Raw genomic sequence first — 25,523 nt, 5'->3', positions numbered from 1 at the left:
CAAAAACTGTAAAGATTATTATAGAAAAAATAGTACCAATTTGGAGTATGGCAGAGAGCAAACTTAAAATAATAGAAGTACTGCTAGGGAAGCAATGTCAGGAAAAGGATCAGTAGATCTAATGTAGTATGTTGAAATAGGTGGAGAAAATGATGGAGGAGAAATTGGAAGAATGGGAGCAGGAGATGGAGCAAAAGGAAAAGGAGAAAATGGGAAGAATATATATAGTAAAAGAGGAAAAGTTGAAAATTGTTGTAAATGAAGAAAACCCAGAACCCAAAGTAATTGGACAGAGGCAAAGAGAAATTTTAGTTAGAGGACCTTATTATGATAAGAGAGATTTAGAACTAAAAACATGCGAAATAGTGTGGAATAGACTTTCAGGGGGTTTCACAGAAAGATATATCAGCCATGGGGGTAAAATATTAAAAAGTATAAATGAAAAGGGGATTCCTGAGTATTGGCAGCTGAACTAACAACTCTAAAAATTCAGGTCTAGCATTTGAAGTGCGATCGAGATACACCAGGCAACAAGATCTGGGTTAATCGTGAAAAACGCACCCTATGCAGAACCTGTCTTAAAAGGGGCCTCACCGGAAAGTGAACCTCTTTGACAAGAGAAGTTGAGATGCCAATCAACAGGATAGAATTGGCTTTAATAAATGTTATGTTTTTAAGAGACATGATTGTGGCATCTAAATTTTTAACTCCCTGAATTCAGGTCCAGTGTGGGGAATGCGAGCGAGGTACACCAGACTACGGGATTTGGGTTACTCGTGAAAAACGCATCCTCATTAATGAAGTGGTTAGGTTGCCAATTGCAAATGTATATATAGATTTGATATTAAAAATAAAAACAAAAGGTCGATTTTTAAGACGTTATTGGCTGGTATACCGAGATGAGACTCCGCTGAAGCAAGGAATTGAAGTTGTAACTTACCAGATGTTAGGAAAATTGTATATTTTATTGAACAAACGTACAGGGGAAACTATAGTAATTCAAGCAAGAGAAGGGAATTATAATGGGAAGATCACACTCCAAGGAGGGGGTGTCAAGAGAAATGGAGTGTTCTCTTCCAAACAATTTGATAAAGATTTTAAAAGATATAATAAAAAGCAGAAAATTGCTAAACTTGAAGAATCTCTGGGGTCTATGAAGTTTTCATAAATGAGACATGCAAAAACACATGCTGTGAGCTCAAGTGAAGTGTATACCACATCCTGTAAAAATGACAGATGTTGCTTTATGTGTGTAAGTGAACATGGGTTCTGGGGGATAGAGACATTGTCGTGTGTAACTGATAAGAATGAAGACAGTTAGGAAATAAATGTCTAGTAAGGTAGAAATCTGATAAAAATGTATAATAAAAAAATGTGTGTATTGCTTAAGCCATTGACGCAAACAGGAAATGCATTGACGCAAGTGAAAAAAGGTGATAGACAAATAACCTAGCAATTGATCCAAGTAGAAACCACATGTGCGTAAATGAAGAGATAAAGTGCGTCAAAAGAGAATACAAATATTGGGGCCTTTTTAGCTCTCTGAAGAGAATAGAAATAGTAGTTGTAGTAGGAGAAATAGAATAGTTGTGTAGTTTTGCTGAAGAAAGAAAGAGCATACAAGCAAGCAGCAAGAGGAAGCCTTCGCCAGACCACAGCCCTCAGAAGATCAAAGAAGACACCTGATTTTCTTAGAGAAGAACATATACTGAATAGAGAAGAGGGTAAGCTTTAAAAATGTAATTATTTATCTGGCCCATGGAACTTCCAGCTTAGCTGGCATAAAGTGGTGTATTTAGCTTTTGCCTTTGCAAGAAATAATAAAATGAGAATGGGGACTGCCCTCAAACTCTGATAGTACTGTCTCAGTCTGTTTATTGTTGTAGAGTGAAAATCCTTTTGGGGTATCAGAAGTTGACTGTCTGAAAAAGATATAAAGATTTTTATAAAGATATCCCGACGGACTTTACAAAGTCAGTCAAGGTTGCCAACCAGTCGCAACAGAGTGGGCCGTGGAAGTGCATTAGCAGGCATAGCTGTCCTCTGAGGGCGAAGAGCCAGCTGTGGTGCACTTAACGGAAGGCTAACCCACCCCACCCAGGTAGGCTTGGTTGATAACTGAACTGTAGGCCTAGGAGGTACGGTAGTGATCAGAAGTAGACCCTGAGATAATATAATCTAAAAAGAAAATATTGTACGCCTACCTGACTCCTCCTGAATCTATAAAGGTAAACCTTTTACAGGAGTTGAGTAATATGAATAGAGGAAGTGGCTCATGACCAAGAAAGTGTTACGTGGTCGCGGCAGAAACCACCCAGGGGGTGACGCGGCACATTAGTAATTTGCTCTGGTCCCCCTTCCTGTTCGTCGGAGTGATGAGATAGTTAGCAGATTATCATCACTCAATGGCTGGCTGTCTAAGTGGTGTCCACAGAATAATATAGGTTTCACAAACAATTGGAAAAGTTTTTGGGGCAGACCTGACCTGACCTGCTGCTCTTCTCTCTAGTAATATGGCACATAGTCTTAGAACTAAAACATGACAAACTGGGTTCCAGGTCAGGAAGCAGACAGACTGGCTAAACCGGCCATCTGCTAGCTGCCTCATGTTACAGAAGTCAGATAATTCCCAACACATAAAAACTCTTACACCTAGATATTATCACATAGAGACTGTGTCTGTACCTGGAATTAGTAAAAACAAAAAACTTCCAAACCCATTTAATGGTAAAAATTTAATTGATGTTCAACAAATAAAAAATAGAAATAATAATGATAAACAAATGATAAAGCTTGTTTTGTTAAATATTAGATCCCTTTCTTCAAAAGCATTAATTGTAAATGATATTATCAGCACATCTAAAATGATATTTTAGATGTGCTGTGTTTGATGGAAGCTTGGCTAAAACCGGACGATTACATTACTTTAAATGAGTCTAGCCCTCAAGGTTATGATTATCGACACAATCCCCGTCAGAAAGGCAAAGGGGGTGGTGTTGCTGTAATTTATAGTAATATTTACAGTATCAGCCAGAAGTCTTTCAAATATAATTCCTTCGAAGTGATGGTACTTTACGTAACATTATGTAAGTTGACATTTGTGCTGGCTACTGTATACAGGCCACCAGGACACCATACAGACTTTATCAAAGAAATTGCCGATTTTCTATCAGAATTAGTACTAGCTGCAGATAAAGTCCTTGTTGTTGGTGATTTTAATATCCATGTAGATAATAAAAAAGACTCATTGGGATTGGCATTTGCAGACATTCTAAACCAGGGGTCTCAAACTCAAATTGGCGGGGGGCCGTTTCTGTGATTGACACCTCATAGGAGGGCCATAACATTCAAGCGCAAGAAAGCGCAACATTTCAGAAAATTTACTTTCCTTTGCATTATTTCTCATTTACATCAAATGTGCCTACTAAAATATCTTTATACCTATACTCTAAATATTCTATTTACCATACTAAATGTAAACAGCAGTGTCTCTCTCATTGTTACAGAGTGTAATATAATTATATAATACTATTACTAATATAATACTACTAGGCCTAATATACTATTAATTGCAATAGTCTGGTGCAAATTCTCACATCCAACATGGAATAAAAAAAATATAGTAATTTAGGAACAAAACCATCAACGCTTGTGGTGTGGAGGGGTCAGAAATAAACAAAAAACTGGAGCTATATATATCAACTTTATTTTGCCAAAAAATAAAAATCTCTCATTGTTACATACATTATTAGTTTTTAATATTTAGTGGAAGTATTTTCCCTTACATTATGTTAGCTTAAATAACATTAAAATTTTGCACTGACCAACACTGTACTGAACAAATACAATCCCTGAATACATTTGTACACTCTTCTGTTACTTGACAGACACCTGGCAGCGCATTTGTCCAAGATGCCGCTTGAGCATCGGTAACGTTTAATGGCTGCATCAGACGTGTTTCAGTGGTTTAAATCGACGCTCGTGACTTAAAGTCGAGTGCTTTTACTGTAATTTGGGCAAGCGCGCTCATAATAGAAGCGACGCGGTTGAGAGCGCGGCTCATGGTTGCATAGCAACGACAGACGCCACTGGAGCAAAAGCGCTTTGGAAAGAAGGAGAATGCGGCTCAGCCGCTTATGTGACGCGATATGTGAATGATCCCATAGAACGGCGACTTTTTCTTTGCATATCAGACAGGTAGCAACTAGAGAATAATAATAATAATTTAGCGGGCCGGATTATGTTTTATTTTTGAGATCAGTTGCGGGCCGGGTAGAGAGGGAGGGCGGGCCATAAATGGCCCGCGGGCCGGCAGTTTGAGACCACTGTTCTAAACTCTATTGGTGTTAGACAACACGTGTCAGGTCCCACTCATTGTCGTAATCATACTTTAGATCTAATATTGTCACATGGAATCGATATTGATGCTGTTGAAACATCTCAGATCATAATCTAGTCTCGTGTATACTACATTTAGTCAAGGCAGCAAAACTGCCTCCCTGCCATAAATATGATAGAACCATCACTTCTACCACTAAAGATCACTTTATAAATTATCTTCCTGATCAGTTTCATTGCCTTAGCATACCAGGCAGCTTAGAAGACCTCGATGTTGCAACAGAAACTATTGCCTCTGTCTTTTCCAGCACAATAGACTGTAATGAGCAATAGTTGCTCCTTTGCATTTAAAAAAGATTAAATAAATTAATCCAACGCCATGGTATAATGAGCACACTCAGGCCCTAAAGGTAGCAGCCAGAAAAATGGAGCGCAGCTGGAAGAAAACAAAACTAGAAGTTTTTCGCGTTTCGTGGAGAGAGAGAATGATTGAGTACAGAAAGGCCTTAAAAACTTCTAGATCTGCCTATTTTTCAAAACTTTTAGAAGAAAATAAGCACAATCCTAGGTATTTATTTGATACAGTGGCTAAATTAACAAGAAATTAAGCTTCAACTTCTGATGTTTCCAAAAAGCACAGCAGTAATGACTTTATGAAATTCTTTACTTGCAAGATTGATAATATTAGAGAAAAAATTATAACCATGCAACCGTCTACTACAGTAACGAGTCAGACAGTCCATTGTCGTGTCCCTGAGGAAAAATTCAATTCATTTACTGCTTTAGGAGAGGAAGAATTGTCTAAACTTGCTAAATCATCAAAATCAACAATATGTATGTTAGACCCTATACCAACTAAGCTATTGAAAGAGATGCTTCCAGAGGTCATAGATCCTCTTCTTAATATCGTCAATTCATCTTTATAACTAGGATACGCACCAAAAACATTTAAGCTGGATATTATTAAACCTCTTATTAAAAAAACAAAACTTGATCCTAGAGATTTAGTCAATTACAGGCCGATCTCAAATCTCATTTTTCTGTCAAAAATACTTGAAAAGGCAGTATCATCACAACTATGTTCCTTTTTAGAAAGAAATAGTATCTGTGAGGATTTCCAGTCAGGATTTAGACCGTACCGTAGTACTGAGACTGCTCTCATTAGAGTTACTAATGATTTGCTCTTATAATCAGATCGTGGTTGTATCTCTCTATTAGTGTTACTGGATCTTAGTGCTGCATTTGACACTACTGATCACAATATTCTTTTAAATAGACTCAAAAATTATGTTGGCATTAGTGGAATTGCATTGTCATGGTTCAAATTATACTTATCTGACTGCTATCAGTTCGTAGTAGTAAACGAAGAGATCACAAGTTCACTATGGAGTACCGCAAACAGAGATACTAATTTTTGGACCAAAAACGTATTCACGTAATAACCTAGAATACTGTCTAACACTTGATGGCTGCTCTGTTAAGTCTTCATCGTCAGTTTGGAACCTGGGTGTGCTCTTTGATACCAATCTTTCATTTGAAGGCCATGTTACTAGCATCTGTAAAACCGCATTCTTCCATCTTAAAAATATATCTAAACTACGACATATGCTCTCAATGAAAAATGCAGAACAGTTAGTTCATGCGTTCATGACCTCAAGGCTAGATTACTGTAACGCTTTACTGGGTGGTCGTTCCACTCGCTTGACAAATATACTACAGCTTGTACAAAATGCAGCAGCTAGAGTTCTTACTAGAACTAGGAAGTATGACCATATTAGCCCAGTTCTGTCATCTGGCTTCCTGTTAAACATTGTATAGATTTTAAAATCTTGCTAATTACTTACAAAGCATTAAATGGTTTAGCTCCCCAGTACCTGAGCGAGCTCTTAAAGCATTATAGTCCTTCACGTCTATTGCGATCTCAGAATTTAGGCCAGCTGATAATACCTAGAATATCAAAATCAACCGCAGGCAGTAGATCCTTCTCCTATTTGGCACCTAAACTCTGGAACAATCTTCCTAGCATTGTTCGGGAAGCAGACCCACTCTGTCAGTTTAAATCTAGACTAAAAACGCATCTCTTTAACCTGGCATACACATAACACATTATCAATTTATATTTTCAAATCCGTTAAAGGATTATTAAGCTGCATAAATTAGGTCAGCCGGAACCGGGAACACTTCCTATAACACCAGATGTACTCGTTACATCAGAAGAAGAATGGCATCTACGCTAATATTAGTCTTTCTGTTTATCCCGAGGTTTACCGTAGTCAACCGGATCTGGGCCGTATCCAGGTGAGACCGAGGACCGGCGCCTTGACACGACCACAACGCAGCCCTGAAGTATCAGCAGAGATTGAGTCAACTAGATCAGTGGTTCCCAACCACATTCCTGGAGGCCCACCAACACTGCACATTTTGCATGTCTCCTTTGTCTGACACACCCATTTTATATCTTTGAGTCATTACTAATGAGCTGATAACCTTAATCAGGTGTGTTTGATTGAGGAGACATGCAAAATGTGCAGTGTTGGTGGGCCTCCAGGAATGTGGTTGGGAACCACTGAACTAGATCATCCCCTGTGAAGGCCTCATCGACATGAAAGACAGTAGCACAGTTCCTCAACAAACCGTCCATACCGCAGTGATGAATACAATCCTCAACTGGATTGAACTGAAATAAATACTTTGAATGTTGCGATCCTATCGGACTTATGACAGCAACCTGAATCGTAACAAAGCACTGTTCGACAGAGGAGAACTGGCCCCCTGACTAAGCCTGGTTTCTCCCAAGGTTTTTTTCTCCATTTTAACACCTATTTGCCACCTGATGTCACCTGTTGGAGTTTGGGTTCCTTGCCGCTGTCACCTTTGGCTTGCTTAGTTGAGGACACTTGACATTTGACTTGACATTTGATATTCAACAGTGCTTTGATCTGCTTGCATTGACACTATTCTTTAAGAGCTGCTGTGCAGCCAAAATTATATACCAGTTATCGCTGTAAAGCTGCTTTGACACAATTTGCATTGTAAAAAGCGCTATATAAATAAAGGTGACTTGACTTACAACTTCTACTTAGAGGCACATGGGTCATGTCAACTAGCCAATTTGTAAATACAGCAGCAGAAAGACTCTTTAAACGTATGTGTTGTCAAGACTTGACACTTGACACTTGATCACACTTGATTGCGCAAGATGGCGCCGAGGTATGGCGCCGTAGCAAGAGCTCTTTTGTGCGCTGTCTGTTTTTTATTTGTTTTTGTCTTCAATGCACTTGCCACTTTAAGTTACGGCCGCGAGACATTGTTGAGGATTCGTGAGGAAGGTTGTGGATTGTCATTCATCAATACTGGTCTAAGGTGTGCTGATTTCGATGTGTGCCCCACTTGAGGCAAGCGAGGCCAGGAGTCGGGCCGTGGAGGTCGGGAGCAGAGAGAAAGAACTGGGCGGAGGACTCGCTACACACGCCGTACATTTGAGCCCCTGAGCGAGGACATTACAGGCTACCAGCGGAAGAAGCGCAGACACAGAGGGAAGCGAGGGGGGTTGCTTGTGAAACTGCGCAGCCATCAGTCGAGGATCCCGCTGCCGGCCATCTACCTGGCGAATGTTCAGTCATTGCCAAATAAGATGGACGATCTACTGAGTCGTATTAAGGCCCAGCGTGAGGCCCGGGACTGCTCCGTGTTTTGCCGACAGAGACGTGGTTACATAGCGGCGTGCCGGATTCTTCTTTCCAGCCGCCGGGTTTCTCTGTCCACCGCTTGGACAGAGTGAAGGAGCGTACCGGGAAATCGAAGGGTGGAGGTGTGTGTTTTTTAATTAACGAACTTTGGTGCATGGACTGTGTCATCGTGAATAAAACCTGCAACGTTAACTTGGAATGTCTTATTTTGAAATGCCGCCCCTTTTATCTTCCACGGGAGTTTTCGGTAATATTCCTGTGTGGTGTTTATATACATCCACGGGCGGACATTTCTGTTGCCTTGAGTGAACTAAGTGACATTGTACACAAATTTGAGAACTCCTATGTTAATGCCGTGGCTATAGTAGCTGGTGATTTTAATAAGTGTAATTTTAAAACTGTCTTTCCCAACTACTATCAGCATGTTAAACATCCAACTAGGGGAGCACATATCCTGGATCACTGTTACAGTAATGTAAAATCTGCTTATCAATCTAGTCTTAGACCAGCTTTTGGAAAATCAGATCACTCTTCTATGTTACTTCTTCCTACATATATACAGAGGAGTAAACAATCAAAACCTTCGTCATGTATTGTTCAGTGCTGGACGAAGGAGAGTGAAGTGAAATTACAGGGATGCTTTGATGCTACTGATTGGTCTGTGTTCCATTCAGAAAATTTGGATGAGTATTGTGATGCAGTGACTGGGTACATCGACTTTTGCATTGATTGCTGTGTTCCAAAAAAGGTAATAAAACGGCATGCTAGTCAGAACCCGTGGTACAATGCGGATGTAAATAGGAAAATACAACAGCGGGCCGTGGCTTTTAAATCTGGTAATGCTGTTACTTATAAGTTGTCCAGATACTCTTTGGAGCGCTCTATTAAAGCTGCTAAACGAAGCTATGGAGCTAAGATAGAGGGACATTTCATGGAGGCGGACCCTCGACATATGTGGCAAGGGTTAAATTCTATCATCGATTGGAAACCTAAAGGAGGATCTATCATTAATGTTGATCCATCCTTGCCAAACGAATTAAATGAGTTTTATTGTCGTTTTGAAACTGGATATGTTGAACCTGTTGTTTTTTCGGCTTGTAATGAGCAGAGTTTTACAATCATTCAGGAGGATGTCCAGAGGATCCTGTCCAGGACGAAGGTTAGGAAGGCACCTGGTCCGGATTGTATTCCTCCTCGTGTCCTTAAACTGTGCTCCGAGCAACTTGCTCTTGTTTTGACTGATCTTTTTAACATGTCACTTGGGAAGTGTACTGTTCCAGTTAGTTTTAAAAGATCAATCATAATTCCAGTGCCCAAGAAGACACCTGTGACGTGTTTGAATGACTATCGGCCAGTGGCCCTCACATCTGTCTTGATGAAAACCTTTGAGCGGTTGGTGTTGGACTTTGTTAGAGATCAAATCCCTATGTCTGTGGACACACTACAATTTGCATATAGGAAAAACAGAAGTGTTGAGGATGCCATTTCCTTTGCTTTGAACTCTGTCTATAAGCATCTTACAACAATGCTATTTATAGACTATAGTTCAGCTTTTAACTCAATGGTCCCAACAAAGCTCTTTCACAAATTGAAATGTCTTGGACTCGATGATGCCATTTGTAAATGGATTTTAAACTTCCTCACTTGTCGACCACAAAGGGTCAAAATTAATGGCTGTATTTCAGATGAGTTGTATGTTAGCACTGGTTCACCACAGGGGTGTATTTTGAGCCCCCTATTGTTCACATTGTATACTCATGACCTTGTAGCATCCTATGATAATAATGTGATAATCAAATATGCCGATGATACAACTATCATTGGGCTGATTAGTTCAAATGATGAATCTCAGTATCGCGAGGAAGTGGAGAATGTTGTTCAATGGAGTAAAAAAAAATAACTTGCTTTTGAACACTTCAAAAACGTGTGAACTTGTTATTGATTTTTGTCACAACAGGAATCAGTTGCCTATTACTATCTATGATTCTGATGTGCAGATTGTTGAGAAATGTAAATTTTTGGGTGTGACTCTTTCTCATGATTTGATCTGGAGCTCTAATACGACTAGCACTGCTAAGAAAGCGAGACAGCGCCTCTTCTTTTTACGCAGGCTTCAAGAGTTTACTCAAAACACTAAGATTCTTTTGAATTTTTACTATTGTGTAATTGAGAGTGTTCTAACTAGTTGTATTACTTTGTGGTATGGTAATCTCACCCTGAAAGAGAAGAAGGCTTTGAACAAAGTGGTTCGCTCAGCCAGCAGGATCATTGGCTGCACTTTGCCGCTCCTGGAGGTTACATATAAAGCTAGACTCTTGAACCGAGCATTAAAACTTGTTAACGATGCCTCAGGCCATCCTGCAGGGGCCTTCTTTGAGATGCTTCCCTCAGGGAGAAGGTATCGCTCGGTAAAATGTTCTACTGATCGCCATTTAAACAGTTTCTTTCCCCAAGCTGTAATCGCTTTAAACAAAGCACTTTAAATTAGGCACATTCAAATTAACATGTTTCAAAAGAATTACAGTAGCAATGACCAACAGAGAAAAAGATGTGGAGACAAATAAATGTGGTAGAAAAAATGAAAAAGGCTTAGTCTACTGATTCTCCTGGCGTGATTTTGTTTTATGGGAAGAAATACAAAGAAATAAATATGGGTGATCTTCTTTCACTTTTGTGGTAAAGTTTCAGTTACACTGGTTTACACATGCTCATGAACTCCCATAAATTCATGCTTGGATCTGCAATAAAAACTCTGGATCTGTTCTCACCAACAGTCCCACTGGTTTCAAGCCAGATGCTCCTTTTCACACATTATTCATATAACAGTAGGAAAAATGTACCCTGATCCAAACATTGCAACTGATGCTGGTAACTCACATGACAATTGTCAGGGACACAGACGGAGGCAGGCAGGTTTATTTAGACAGAGGCACAGACACTGGCAGATCAAGAATGTAGGCGAGTGAATGATCAAGCACTTTAGAAAATTCACTTAGCTGGAGAATAACGGATGATGTCTTTATAGGTGAAAGGTCAACAGGGAACGGAGAACAGACGATGAAAGACAAATGGAAGTGGATATGGAATCTCAGGTGAGTAACATGTAAGGATTCCAGGTATGTGAGATGTAGTGCTTTCCATTGACAAGACCAGACAACGTGGTGGAGTAAACATGGGGCTTATGTAGTGGTGTGCTGATGAGTGTTAACAATGGTGATAGCTTGCAAATGCAGGTGATTGGTGAGTGCAGGTGAAGAACCAGAGGGATGCTGGGAAACGGAGTCCGGGGAAGGTGAGACAGACTGTGACTGTGACACAATGACATCATGATTTCCAGATTACATTAGGCTTGTTCGAGATACATTGGTGCTGTGACCGATTGGCGTATGACATCAACGTACCGCAAGAGCATTTGGAGAGCCTACGTCTCCTTATACTTTCAAATTGCTCCCGCTTTGATACTTTGATGTCATATGCTGATCTGTTTGTGCAGCGACAATGCATCTTAAACAAGCCTATTCACACAACATAGCAAATACCTCAGTGTTAAATTAACACTCCTCAGAATTTGAGTCCACACTCAAGAGTGTTAAAATTAACTCTGAAGCAGTGTTAAAGGTAACGAGATCATTAAGTGATTGAGTAATGAATGTCCATTAGTGATGAACACCTGATTTGAACAAGCAGAATCACTGAAGGGAAGAGTCACCATTTTGTGTCACCGTTATGGTGATCAGTGTTTCCTTTAGTTGGGTTCTTGACCCTTTGACTTTTTAACAGCACTTTTTCTCTGGCTGTTTTAACTTTGTGTTTAGAAAACAATTTGTTATGGCACATAAAGCACAGAGAAAATATTTTCAGATGTTATGTTTTTATAGTATAAAGTATACTGATATCATTCTAAGCTCAATCTCTGATTGCAGCAGCCCTGTGATGTTACAACATTAGATTCTGCAAAATAAATAAATAAAGATATAAAATTAAAGATATGTTAAAAACACAAAACAGACGACCATTACAACTTCTACATGCAGAGGCACATGGGTCATGTCAACTAGCCAATTTGTAAATACAACAGCAAGACTCTTTAAACATACATGTCATGAAAGAGTGTATATTTTTATTATTTCTAATTTAAACTTTTGATTCAACTAAGAGATACTGTGGTAATGCCAAGTGTCATTTCTGTCACCTGTTGCATTTGGCTTGCTAAGTTAAGGACACTTGATATTCAGCAATAATATTGATTTGATTGCGCTAACACTATCAGATGAGAACTGAACTGAGCCGGACGATGACATCACTGTTTTCTGCAGAGCTACTTTACAATGAATTGAACTGATTTCATAATTGATTAACTCTACACAGCTATTGAACAGAACTGAATTAAAACTAAACTGACTTTAGCTGAACAATGTCACTATTTTCTTTTTAGAGCTGCTTTACAGCAGAATTGAACTCTGTTGGAATAATTTAATTTTTTTCCTGTTTATACCTGTAAAGCTGCTTTGAAACAGTCTATGAAGTGTTAAAAAAAAGATGACTTGACTTGTGGACCAGATCTGGTAAACAGTAATGCATTGCCAAAATGTCACCATTCTAGGCAGCATGTGAGCCACATGCGGAGTGTGGGAAAGACCAGGATTAGAATAAAAATCAACTGTGACAGAAATGTGTCATTTCTAAGGCTTGCTTGTGGCCCAGATCTTGCAAACAGGAGTGGACCACTCAACGCGGTATGTCATCATTCAACGCGGTTTGTCGGCCAGAGCAAGGTGTTGGATCTGGGCCAGAATTAAAATGAACTGTTGCCCAGATATGGGCCAGTTCTGCTTTATTAATTTTGTTCATGGCTCACAAGCGGCATTGGTATGGCTTGCTTGTGGCCCAAATGGCAAACAGGCATGGACCGCCTAAGTGCTATCATTCCATGAGGTATGTGGGCCAGAGCAAAGGTGTTGGATCTGGCACACACTTGGCACTTTCATGTGGCCCACATTTGGCAGGAATGATGGCACTTGTGTGGTCCGCTCCTGTTTGCCAGATTTGGGCCATAAGAAATCCACAGTAATGCCGCATGTCAGCCATGAACAAAACAAATGAAGCAGAACTGGCTCACATCTGGGTAACAGCAAGGTGTTGGATCTGGGCCAGAATTAAAATGAACTGGTGCCCTGATTATGGCCAGTTCTGCTTTATTCGTATTGTTTATGGCTGACATGCGGCATTTGCATGGCTTGCTTGTGGCCCAAATCTGAAAAACAGGAGCGGACACCCATCTGGTTGGTGGGCCAGAGCAAAGTATTGGATCTGGGCCAGAAGTAAAATAAACTGTTGCCTAGAAGTGGGCCAGTTCTGCTTTATCCGTTTGTTTATGGCTGACATGCGGCATTGGTATGGATTGCTTGTGGCCCAAATCTGGAAAACAGGAGCGGACCGCCCAAGAGCCATCATTCCTGCTAAAAGTGGGCCAAATGAAAGTGCAAAGTTTGCTCCAGATCTGGGCCAGTTTTTCTATCTGGGAGGGGGAATTGCATCACTGTGTATTACTGTGCATAGAAATTCGCCTGTTACTGACTGACTGTAAAACTGACTTCCTGTTGTGGTCTTGGAAACAATTGGGGCCAGATGAAATGTGTGTGTAGTTCAAAGAAGCTAGAAGTTTGGTAGGTTAAAGTTGCTCGCTTTTGCTATGCAACGTGTTATGTATCTCTTTGTAGATTGAGGAAACCACCAACGGTTGAAGGCAGAAGGAAAACGCATCCTATGCATTTTAGCTTATACTTACTATAGAATATAAAGGTTAACAGGAAACTGAGGGGGAGTATGTGTGTGTGTTTACTATAGCTTTTTTTTTTTTTTCCTTCCATGAACTATGTTTTTCTTTTCTTCTACCAAATAGGGTGATGAATAAGTTCCTCCTCTTTATGATGATTATAAATTATGAAACTTGTATCAGAACTAATAACCAACTATACATAGTTGGTTATTAGTCGAAGGGTGTAACAAATACAACAATGTGTCAGCTAAATGAATAAATGTAAATGCACATTTCTGAAAGCACACATATACAGTATAAAGGTGTATTGCATACTCACCAATTGGATTTGGTTGGGAGGGACTTAATTCTTCAATAAATAGAGCAGTATTTCAGCTGAAAATTGTTCAGCCAGACAATCTTCACAGAATCAATGTGTGTAAAAATACTTTTTTTCCTTTCTTGAAATTATTTAACAGGGCATAGTATTCCTCTTACAAACAAATACATTGGTTGTTTATGTGCAAATATAACTGCACTGTTTTACAGATAATAGTTGAGATCTTCCGTGAGGTTCAATTAGGCAGCTAATACGTATTCCAGGTGAGTTGAATTTACATTAATAATTTTTACATTAAAATTAACAGGTGAAAATTTTAGGTAATTAAATTTAGGTGATTTTGGTAATACATTAATAACACAAATTGGAGGACTCCAAATACAGTATGTGCACGCAGTCAACTTTTATATTATAATTTAAATAAAAAATGTGCAACAAAGAGAGTATTGGCTTTTTCAGTTGTGAATGTTGTGAATGTTGTTTCATTATGCCATATTTGTCAAACATTGAAAAGACATCCCCTGAGGACCCAAAATGAAAGCATTTATAATGTATTTTTAAGACATCCAAGGGACCACTGTATAAGATTAAAAACTACTTCATATCTGGTCATTGCAGATATATTTTCAACATCATGTAAGGACTCATTTCTGCCTTAAACTTCTCAAGGATGTTTTACTAAAAATTGTAAGCTGCTAATACAAAAACATACAATATATTACACAAAACATTCTTCATGCTGCAATGCATGCTGGAAGTTACTATATTATAAAACTCATCCATGGTCCCCAGCATGAATTGCAGCATTCACCGTTGTTGAGATTCATATGTTGATTCTTGATGTATGTGTGTGTGTCTAAAAATGGTTGCATTTCAATATGGTTTGTGCACAATGTGTCAAAAACCGTTACAGTATTACACTGTTTAAAATACATTATTTTAAATCCATTTGATGATCTAACAGATGTTTGAACCTTGGGGTGAAATCTGTAACACAAGATATTTAATGATGATGAGTATATCTTCAATAACCACCCAACAAATAATCCCCTGCATTTCTTTCAGCTTTTTGCTGTAAAGACTGTGTATTATAAACACATAGTTAAAGCAGCTAGAGAAAAACTAATGTTATAAATTGAAGAGCCCATCTAAATGGTAATGTTTTTGTTGTTTAACCCTCCTCTGATGAGATCTTGATAGATCTAGTGTTTAATGACCTGTTGGGATTTAAAGGGTCTGAGTTTGTGGGTCACCATTGTGCTAAAGAGTATAGCCTGTTCTCCAGTCCAGCAGAAGACAAAGAAACATTGATGATATGCTGCATGTTTCTTTATTTAAAAGGCCATAAGTGTATTGCATTCATTTCTATTAACAACTTTAAGTTGATTGTTTCAGTTAATTGTTTTATTTAAGTTTCAGACACACACAAAGTATTTGCAGATTAATAAATACACAGTCTATCATCGTCCTGACACTCTTTTGTATGTTTTTATATTAGAAACCTACAACTTTGAGTAAAACATCCTTGAGAAATTTAAATTTATTTTTTTCCTCATGTTCTCAAAGTATATCCTCACCTAATGACATTTTACAGTGTAAATATACTGTAAATACATTTTTCAATATATGAAAAGCAATTCCTTATGTATTATTCAATATAATGTAGTATTACCATAATACATTATTTCATATATTATTCAGTATATTTACACTATATAATATATTGATCATACATATAAGGAAATATACTTTCATTCTGTAAGGGTGGTCCAGAAAAAAAATCAGGTGTGATTTTTTTGAATACTATTATCCCTGATCAAAAGTGGTTATTAATAGATTATATTCACAAACAATACTTTCTTGCAACAGATCAGAATTTCTGTATTAGAATTTTTAAATTATGGAGGAAAAAAATCTTATGACACACACAGACATCAAGAATCAGCATATGAATCTCAACAATTTCACCAAAGACTAAAACTCATAGCTTCCATCATGTATTGCAGCATGAAGCATGTAACCATTTTTCAGATCCGTATGCTGATTCTTCATTTAGTTTGGGTTCATTTTAATTTGGATTAGCTGCAGCAACATTTACTATTAACACTGAAATACATTAAATCATATATGTGCTTTAATTCATAATTTCTGATCTGAGCAAAGAAAGGTAAAAATCATCTATTAATAATAAAGTACCATTTTTGGTCAGCAATGAAGTTAGTAAACCATTCTATCTGATGATGATGACTATATTACCTGATCAGCTTTGCTTCTAGCTTCCTAAAAACAAAACAAAAGACAAAACCCTTTGCAATCACTTAAGCTACCTTTTTACAGGCAGCATGTTGTTAGTTATAAATTATCATTAGAGTAATCTTTGAAAATGCTTAATGTCCAATACAGGTGAAGTGAATCGACTAGAAATGATGTCCCCGCAGTAAGTATTTATTTTTCAAAGCTTTGATTTTACTGGTATCTTTATTAGCTTTATAATCAACTGATTATCAAATACATTATCAATGTAAGTACATACACTTTTCTCAAAGACTTTGTTCACATTAGTTAACTTGAACTTTCACCAATAAGTAAAGCATTTATTAATTTTAGTTAATGTTAATTTCAACATTTTTAAAATTCTAAAAATCAAAATTTGTACCTTTTAAATTTAGTTGATGAACTAAATTAAAACTAAAATAATGAAACTAAAACTAACAATCAATGAATAATTACATTTTTATTTAACAAAAGTTATAAATATATTGCTCATTGTTATTCCCTGGAGGACCAAACCTGAAAAAAATTATAAATAAATGTAACAATAAAAAAACAACTAAGTAATACACAAATGGTACGGGTCTGTGTACTCTTGCATCCATTCTATTTTTCCTTTTTTAACCATGGAAGCAAAAAGAAAGAATGCTTGTTGTATTTTTAAATGCTATGTGGAATACCAAAATTTAAATTAAACCCGTATACACAAACTTCATGTGCACAAAATAAAATATTGACCAATTTTTAGATTTTTTAATTACGTTTTGCATCTTTATAAACTAAAATTAAAAATTAACAGATTCATGTCGAAAAAAATGTCAATCTGCAAGTTCTTTTGTTAAATTATTGTTTCTCCCACACTTTCGAGAGCCATTACTCTGAAACCATGATAATACATGACTTGATTTTAAAACTGAAACGGGCATTGCAGAACACCTGTACCAACATGATGATGAGTGACATTGCTCCCCTCTTGTTCCCATTAAAAAGTCAACCCATTCTCACTCATGAGGGGTCTGATACCCAAGCGAAATGCTGTCGCGATACTGACGGCAACATGCCCACAGCAACGCGAGACATTCTTAAAAGCACTTAACGTGAAAAACTCTCAATGTGGCTTAATGTACTAAGACAGGGATATTGGAGGCCTGAATTCAGTAGCCTACACACCTTATTACTGTAATAAAGTATATGTAGCTACATAAGCAGATGAGCACACAAAATTAACGCAATTAATTAGCCAACAAGTTAAGCATTTTCCTAAAATACCATTATAAAAAAACACTTAATGCATCAAGACAGTGATATTAAAAGACATTATTAAAACATTAATAAAGCAGCCTTCTATGTAGACAAACAGATCAGGCCAAATAATGCATCACGCTTAAACAAGCTTAAAGGATTAGTTCACTTTCAAATAAAATTTTCCTGATAATTTACTCACCCCCATGCCATCCAAGATGTCCATGTCCTTCTTTCGTCAGTCGAAAAGAAATTAAGGTTTTTGATTAAAACATTTCAGGATTATTCTCCTTATAGTGGACTTCAGTGGACTCCAAACGGTTGAAGGTCAAAATTACAGTTTCAGTGCAGCTTCAAAGAGCTTTAAATGATACCAGACGAGGAATAAGAGTCTTATCTAGCGAAATCATCGGTCATTTTCGAAGAAATGTAAATGTATATGCTTTATATAAACAAATGATCGCCTTCCAAGTGCTTCTGCCAAAACCGCACTTTCGTATTCTTCAAAAGTTTACGCTGTATGTCCTACGCCTTCCCTATTCTACTTATGGAACGAACACAGCGACAGTTACATTTTTTCCGTAAGTTGAATAGGGAAGGCGTAGGACATACAGCGTAAACTTTTTGAAGTGCAGTTTTGGCAGAACCACTTGGAAGGAGATCATTTGTTTACATATAAAGCATACATTTACATTTTTATTCGAAAATGACAGATCATTTCGCTAGATAAGACCCTTATTCCTCGTCTGGTATGGTTTAAAGCTCTTTGAAGCTGCACTGAAACTGTAATTTTGACCTTCAACCTTTTGGAGTCCATTGAAGTCCACTATAAGGAGAAAAATCCTGGAATGTTTTCATCAAAAACCTTAATTTCTTTTCGACTGAAGAAAGACATGAACATCTTGGATGACATGGGGTGAGTAAATTACCAGGAAATTGTAATGTGAAAGTGGACTAATCCTTTAACGCGACGTAATGCATTAAAACAGTGATATTAACAGATTCAATATAACCTACACCTTGTTAATAAAACATAGTACTATGTAAAGACATACTGATTAGAGGTCGGCCGGCGGATATATCGGGCCGATTTTTAGCATTTTTTAATTAATCGGCATCGGCCGATTGTGCTACAAATTAGACCGATTAATAGGCAGGCGCGATTGCCATTCCACCGGCATAAAGGACCAGTTATACTTAATTTTCTGCGTTCTGCTGCATCTCGCGCGCAGTTGAGCACACCAGCCTTTCAAATTATTCTCCTTTGGCCGTGAGCGCGGAAAAACGGATTTAACATGACCTGTTGTACACGTGGATCGTCCTGCACATGGACGGGGTGTGCGAGCCTTTAACCAGCTGTAGTTTAGGCTACAGGTAGGCGCGGGTACCAAAACCTGGCAACGAGCCCAGCGGCTAAATTATTATACAAGTCTGCGTTGTATAGATAAACTCTGACGTTATCAAATCTGTTTCTGTACGTTACTGGAGAATTTCTCTTCCTCTGAGTCTGCGTGTGAGATGGAGCAACTCACTCTGCAGTAGACCACCTGGCTATTGATCTGTTGCAGGACAGTAGATGTGATTTTGCAGGACAATGCGAGACACATGAGACAGATAAATTTACAACTACTACGGCTATTAAATATTGATTTACATTTGTTGGCAAACTTGGCATATGCGCCGATTAATGTTTCTGCCTGTGGGTGCCCACACTGTTGCGCTTATGGCAACATTAAATCCTGGAGAGAAGACAATTCTAGATTCACGGCTGCACATGCAGGAGGACAAAAGTTTGAGCGCGCAGATGTGATATCTGAGCGAGAGCGCGCGCGCGTCCAGTTTTGTGCAAGGGAATCCGCCTGTGAGTGGAGAGATTGCTCGCGCATTTGATGCGCGCTCGACATTTTTCAATATAATAACACCAGAACCCGCAATAAATTAAATATTAACGTGTGAAGAAAGTCGTGTCTGAATTTCGCAATTTTGTATTGGTTAAAACAAATGGAGAATATCTAGTTTTTCTGTAGGTGCTCGACCATTTCCATGTGTGGCACTTGATCGCCGCCGTTCGTTGGAAATATTGGTGAGGTATAATAAATATGGTTATTATATCGGTGGGGACGATTCTAAGGGATAAGCCCCCAGAGATAGGTTTTAATAGTAGTATTAGTACTAGTAGTAATTTAATAGAAATGATAAATATATAATCTACCAAAGAATTACAAATAAAACAAAATTGAGGCTTATTTCTGCATTTTCCGGCAAAATGATCCCCCCATTCACTGCATGGTTTCGTCCCGTCCTATGTAGTCTAGAGCAGTGTTTCCCAACCCATCCACTGCACCGCGCACTAATGTGCCGTGACAGCTTGTCAGCTGTGCAATGATAAAATTCCTAAAAATAAATGCTACAAATAAGAATCATAGCGCTGTCCGGACAAAACCTTGTATCTCTATATTTCTTCATTGTTTTATAAAATTAGTTATATTGGTCATCCTTTATGTCTGTATGTGGGTTTTACAAATATTTAACCAATAAAAAGCATTTAAATGAGCGTGTAACTAAACCTCGTAACTCCATTGGCTCCTCAAACTGTCAGTCAAATCTCATATAACTCCATAACTCCGCCACGCCTGCCCGCGCATGCATAGTTTGGAGTCAGAGATCTCTGCTTCTTTGAAGTGCGAGGGTAAATAAAGAACCGATGTTTATGTAAGTACAGTGTTTTCTTTACTCAAGAAACACTATGTCCATAAAGGCTAACGTTTTTTGTATTTTGTATGTCTTTGTCGTCGTTGAAGCATACTGTTTGACTCCTGTGCATAGCGCTTCATCATATCATGATATTTTAATCATGAGATTTCAACAAGATTAACGCCACAATAAACTTTATATACTGTACGATGATGAAAACAATGCGATGGACTTACTACCTCAGATGCGACTGTTTCAGTAAGAGACAAAATATCTGGTCAAAAACCTCGTAACTCAATTTCAGCTTGATTTTCATAAAATGTTAATATTATATGACATGTGCAAGTCTGCTATAATATCTATATAAAGCCACAATACCAACTTCGATGACAGTGTTTAATTAAATACGAGTTTTAAATTCAAACCAATGATATGTAAATATTTCGTTTTATCACTAACATCATTATTGTGTTCTTATTTGACTTAAGCTCAAGTTAAGCATTAAATGTGAGTACTACTTTTAATATAATAGATTTATATGCATTTTGTAGCAATGCATGTTTGTGCAGTTTTGTTTTATTTTAATAGTGTTGTTGGGAAACACTGGAATAGTTACTTTGTGAGATCAGATGGTAAACTGTCAAATTAGAGATATCTTCAAGTTCGACGAAGGTTGTCAAAAATGAAAAGAGAGGTTACGAGGGCAGAGAAAGAGAGAGAGATAGAGAGAGAGAGAGAGAGAGAGAGAGAGCTTCCTGTGCTGTAATGTTAGCTCTAGTCTAGTGTCTAATTGATTATTACAAGTCACTGCTGCAGTGTATTTCATATTGCACTTTGTTCATGTTTAATATAATGTATGTTTAACCATTGTTTAAGAATGTTACATTTTCTATGAATATCTGTATTGTATTTGTCTAAATACATTTACATTTTAATAATTCTCTTTATCTGCTAACTAGAGCCATTGTAGGTCTCTGACTATAAACTGATACCTAGTGGTCAAAACCAAAAGCAAAAGTAATAGTTTTAGTATTTTACAGTTTTTACAATTAGTATTAGTAAATGTAGACAAAGACTTTTGGTTGGCTTGTATCTTTGGTGCGGAATGGGTTGGGTTGGGTTGGGTTGGGTTGGGTTGGGGGCCCAACCTCATTTTCTTTCATAGGGCCCAAAATTGCTAGGGGCGCCCCTGCACATTGCGAACTGCATGCTTTCAATCACAATTCGTTATCAATTAGTGAAGGCGGGATAGGCGGAATCGCGCTGAATGACACAGAACAGAAGCGCTCTCTCTCTCCCTCTCTCTCTTTCTTTCTTTCGCGCGATCCCAGTTCTCTCAGGCAGCGAGCGATCAGTTCTCCTCTCGCACGAATGGTCAAATGCACACATAGTTGTCAAAATGTCCATCGTGTGGAGTATTTCACGTAAGTACAGTAGGTTATGGGTTAAGTGGGCGTAAACATTTGGGTGAAAACAGGATATATGTCAGTATCCATGGATTCGGTCTTAAAGGGTCCGTAGCCTATATTTGTCATTAATAAAACAACAAACGATGTTAAATAAATGTATACATGGTAAATAAACCTACTGTATCTGAAAAACAAGTTTATTTAATTTGTGTCTCTATAGTATTGTAAATTTCTTTTTATATAACAACAATTATAGCTATATGCCCTTTGAAGGTTATTGGACACTGTGAAATGTTTGTTCTTTAAGTTTGTGACAAGCACATAAAAAGTCCTACACTCATTAGTCTCACTGTGTTGTGCTTGGAAAACTGCAACATCACCAAAAAAAAAAAAAAAAGAGAGAGAGAGATAGAGAGAGAAATTACTAAATGTATCGGTATCGGCGAGTGCTAGAAAAAAGTATCGGTACTCGGTCCTTAAAAAATGGTATCGGTGCATCCCTAATAAAAATAGATAAAAAATAAAGTGAAAAAATAAGTAATAGAAGTTACAAATAAAAATTAAAAAAAGAAAAAAATTGAACAAAAGGAAAAAGTAATAAAAAAATGACGTTTGAACCAAATAAAAAAAAATATTGTTTATTCATTCATTTGTTTGTTTGTTTGTTCATTCATTTTCTGCAGGTTTGGGCCTCCATAGTGTCCCACTTAGTTTTTAGACACATACATACTCACTATTTAACAAATGAGCTATTATGGTAATGTTTAAACTTTGATATTTCAGGAAAATTGAAGCTCTGAAAGATGAACTGCAAAGAAGCATTGAGGGACTGAATTCAGAATTTGACAGAAATCATCAAACCCTCATTGGTCAAATAAAGCAGCTGAATGGCATCACTGATGAACTTGAATCCATGCACAAAGGCACTACAGTGGGCAGTTTGGTAGGATCAACAGTAGGAGCAGTGGGAGGAATCGCAGCCTTAGTGGGTTTCTTTTTGGCCCCGTTCACAGCTGGTCTTTCTTTAGCTGTTGCTGGTGTTGGTACTGCTGTTGGGATAGCTGGAGGAGTAACAGGTGCAGCATCTAACATCACTAACATTGTCCAGCAGAAAAACCTGCGTGAGACTATTGAGAAAACCATCAATGATTTCCAGAACACAATCACCCCAATTATTAAGCATCTGAATACAATATGTAAGACCATAGAAGAGCTTCAGCAGATGGAGCAGATGTATTCTGCTACATTTAAAATAACACTGACAAGTGTGAGATCTGTGAAAATGGGTGTGGGCTTGGCAAAACTTGTAACTGTATATAAAACTGTTAAACTTGGAAATGTGGCTGCAAAAGCTGCCAAAACTCTCCAAGGGGTTGGGAAACTATGTACGGCAATCTCATCTCTATTTCTTATTCTTGATCTTTACAGTATTGTTAATGATTCAATAGAGATCTCTGAAATGAATCAACCAGAAGAAGAGAGAAAAGCAGAAGCAATCAAATCAGAAACTTTGAAATTTATTTATGAAATGAGAAAAAGAGCAGCTAAATTTCAGGAAACTGTGGATGAAATTGAAAAAGCTAGAGACACTTTTAACAGAGAGTTACAAATCTGTTGAAAATTGTTTAAGAAGAGCTTGAACTGCTTTGTCTGATATTATTATCAATAATACAGTCAAAGCAGTGCACTCTTTAAACTGGAATCTTTAAAAATGTGTGCACTTAATCACAGAAAGTGTGCAGTCTTTGCAGGCAGGGTGTTCTGAATTATAAAAAAGTTATACGCTTACATATTCTGGGATTTTCTTCTGGGCATTTGCTAATGATTTCAGGGCTTGTGTTTCATACAAACTCAGCACATAGTGAGGAAAATGAGGCCAAATGTAACTTTTTTTTACATTTATTTTGTACTGTGAAATTAAATTACTCTGATTGTCATAGTCTTTCACTTTGTTTTATTTTGATGAGCAACTGTTTGCATGTTCAATCAAACATTCTTTTAAATGACTGTTGATATTTTTTGTTGTATATGTTACTGTTCTGTAATGTAATATTAAAGCTATATTACACGATCATCTCAACCATATATTCACCAAATTGTGTGGTCTTTCTTTCACGTCTTAGATAATTCACAAAACACGACTGTCATTCATGTGAATATGCACTGATTTAACTCTGATTGTGTCATTTGTCTACAATTTTCACGAAACTGCCTGCGAGTGAAAATTGAGGCTACAATTGTGCAGTGTGTGTCTGGCTTAAAGGGACTCTATGTAAGATTTTCACCTTAATAAAGCATAAAAATACCCAGATATGTTTGCAGATATTTAGGAAACATGCTGAGTTCACCTACTTGTTTCTCAGAAAAACAATGCTACAGCCAGATATTCTACTTTGAAAATGTGTGTTCCGTGTCGGAATGTCTGTCTTTGGTTTGGTCTGTGCGAAACCGAGTGCTGCCAGTTTATCCAGTAGTATTTCAACATCACAGGTTGCCAGCTGGCGTAAAACACAGCGTATTGCAACCATGGAAACCAAGAAACAAACTGGTCAGAGAATCGCAGATTCTACTTGACCTAAAAAGCCTCTGCATCCATCTAAAAATCTCTATGAACAACAGCATATTAAAACAGATAAATCAACTCATCAGCTTACAGTGTGTAAGTCTCCTCAGCTTTCATTGTCAATTGCGCTCCCTATTGCTGCTGGCAACCTGCATCTTTGAACGAGGGGGCAGGCCAAACAATATTTTGAATTTGGACTGCAGTACCTATTTTGAACACTGGGTGTCATTCCTACATAGAGCCCCTTTAAGTCTGTAAACCTGGTTTAAACACCGCAAAACCCTCAGTTTTAAATGAACACTGCAGTGTTTCTATAATCCACACTTAGGGCATTTTAAAATTAACTCTGAATCAGAGTTAAAGTTAGTGAGATAATTACGTGATGATTGAGCATTATTGATTAACGCCTGCTGTTAACAATCAGAATCCCAGAGGAAAGAGAAACAAGAGGAGAAAAAGAAGAAAGATGAACAGAAACACACTGTTGTTACAGAAGGAGAATAAGGAAGAAAGAGATTAGTAAATTATGACATTTGACTCAAATGGTTTAGTAATTTTTATCTGTAGTTTTATTACTTACAGAAAGGTTGAATCACATACGACGTATAAAAGTGCTGTGGTAGAAAGATCACTCTAATATAACAGTATGGTGATAGGGTGAATGGAGATAAGCTTTCAGTGATGCTACACCATCCATATGTAAAGCTCTTTGAGTGCAGAGAAAAGCACTATATAGATGTAACATATTATTGTTATTATTATTATCTTTTGTGGAAGAATTTTAAGTTAGGCATTGAGAAGTATTTAGGCTACATTCACACCGTTAGTCTAAATCTGATTATTTGTGTATCCGAAAATTAAAATGATTGATTGTCTCCTTTGTGTATCGCAACTGTTCACATCCGAATAGTGTTCCCCTTGGTGCTCTTTCATTTTCCGGAATGTCGACAATGGTTTCCATGGCAGTGACGTTGTGTTGGTGGACATATGCCGAAAATAACAACAACCGCAACATATACTGTAAAAATTATTTTTGCGTTTTTAATAATTTAGTTATTTCAACTTTTTATAATAATTTAGTTATTATTTACTGTATATCAGGTTTTCTTGTCCTCAACTATATGTGAATAAAAGCCTAAATTTAATCTTTTTCATCATATAAAGTGATTGTGTCTCTTTGGAAGACTTGGATTAAAGCTCCTTTCAAATTGATTTATTT

At 37.5% G+C, this 25,523-nt stretch overlaps 1 protein-coding gene across 2 annotated transcripts; it reads left to right on the top strand.

The window, feature by feature from the left end:
- The first annotated feature begins 978 nt into the window (after positions 1–978).
- On the top strand, positions 979–23,844 carry LOC125264377 (apolipoprotein L3-like). Of its 2 annotated transcripts, XM_048183640.1 has the most exons (5): positions 979–1,724; positions 11,053–11,119; positions 14,335–14,388; positions 16,529–16,562; positions 22,525–23,844. In XM_048183640.1, exons 4-5 carry the CDS (start codon positions 16,549–16,551, stop codon positions 23,357–23,359), a joined length of 849 nt encoding a protein of 282 aa, XP_048039597.1. In that variant the 5' UTR covers positions 979–1,724; positions 11,053–11,119; positions 14,335–14,388; positions 16,529–16,548; the 3' UTR covers positions 23,360–23,844. The 2 variants fall into 2 exon arrangements, with proteins under 2 accessions (XP_048039597.1, XP_048039595.1); XM_048183638.1 differs by lacking the exons at positions 979–1,724; positions 11,053–11,119 and adding an exon at positions 11,129–14,220.
- The last annotated feature ends 1,679 nt before the right edge of the window (positions 23,845–25,523 follow it).

This window comes from Megalobrama amblycephala, linkage group LG3 (genome assembly GCF_018812025.1).
Source record: "Megalobrama amblycephala isolate DHTTF-2021 linkage group LG3, ASM1881202v1, whole genome shotgun sequence".
NCBI classification, from domain to species: domain Eukaryota; kingdom Metazoa; phylum Chordata; class Actinopteri; order Cypriniformes; family Xenocyprididae; genus Megalobrama; species Megalobrama amblycephala.
This window is presented reverse-complemented; position numbering and strand designations above follow the sequence as displayed.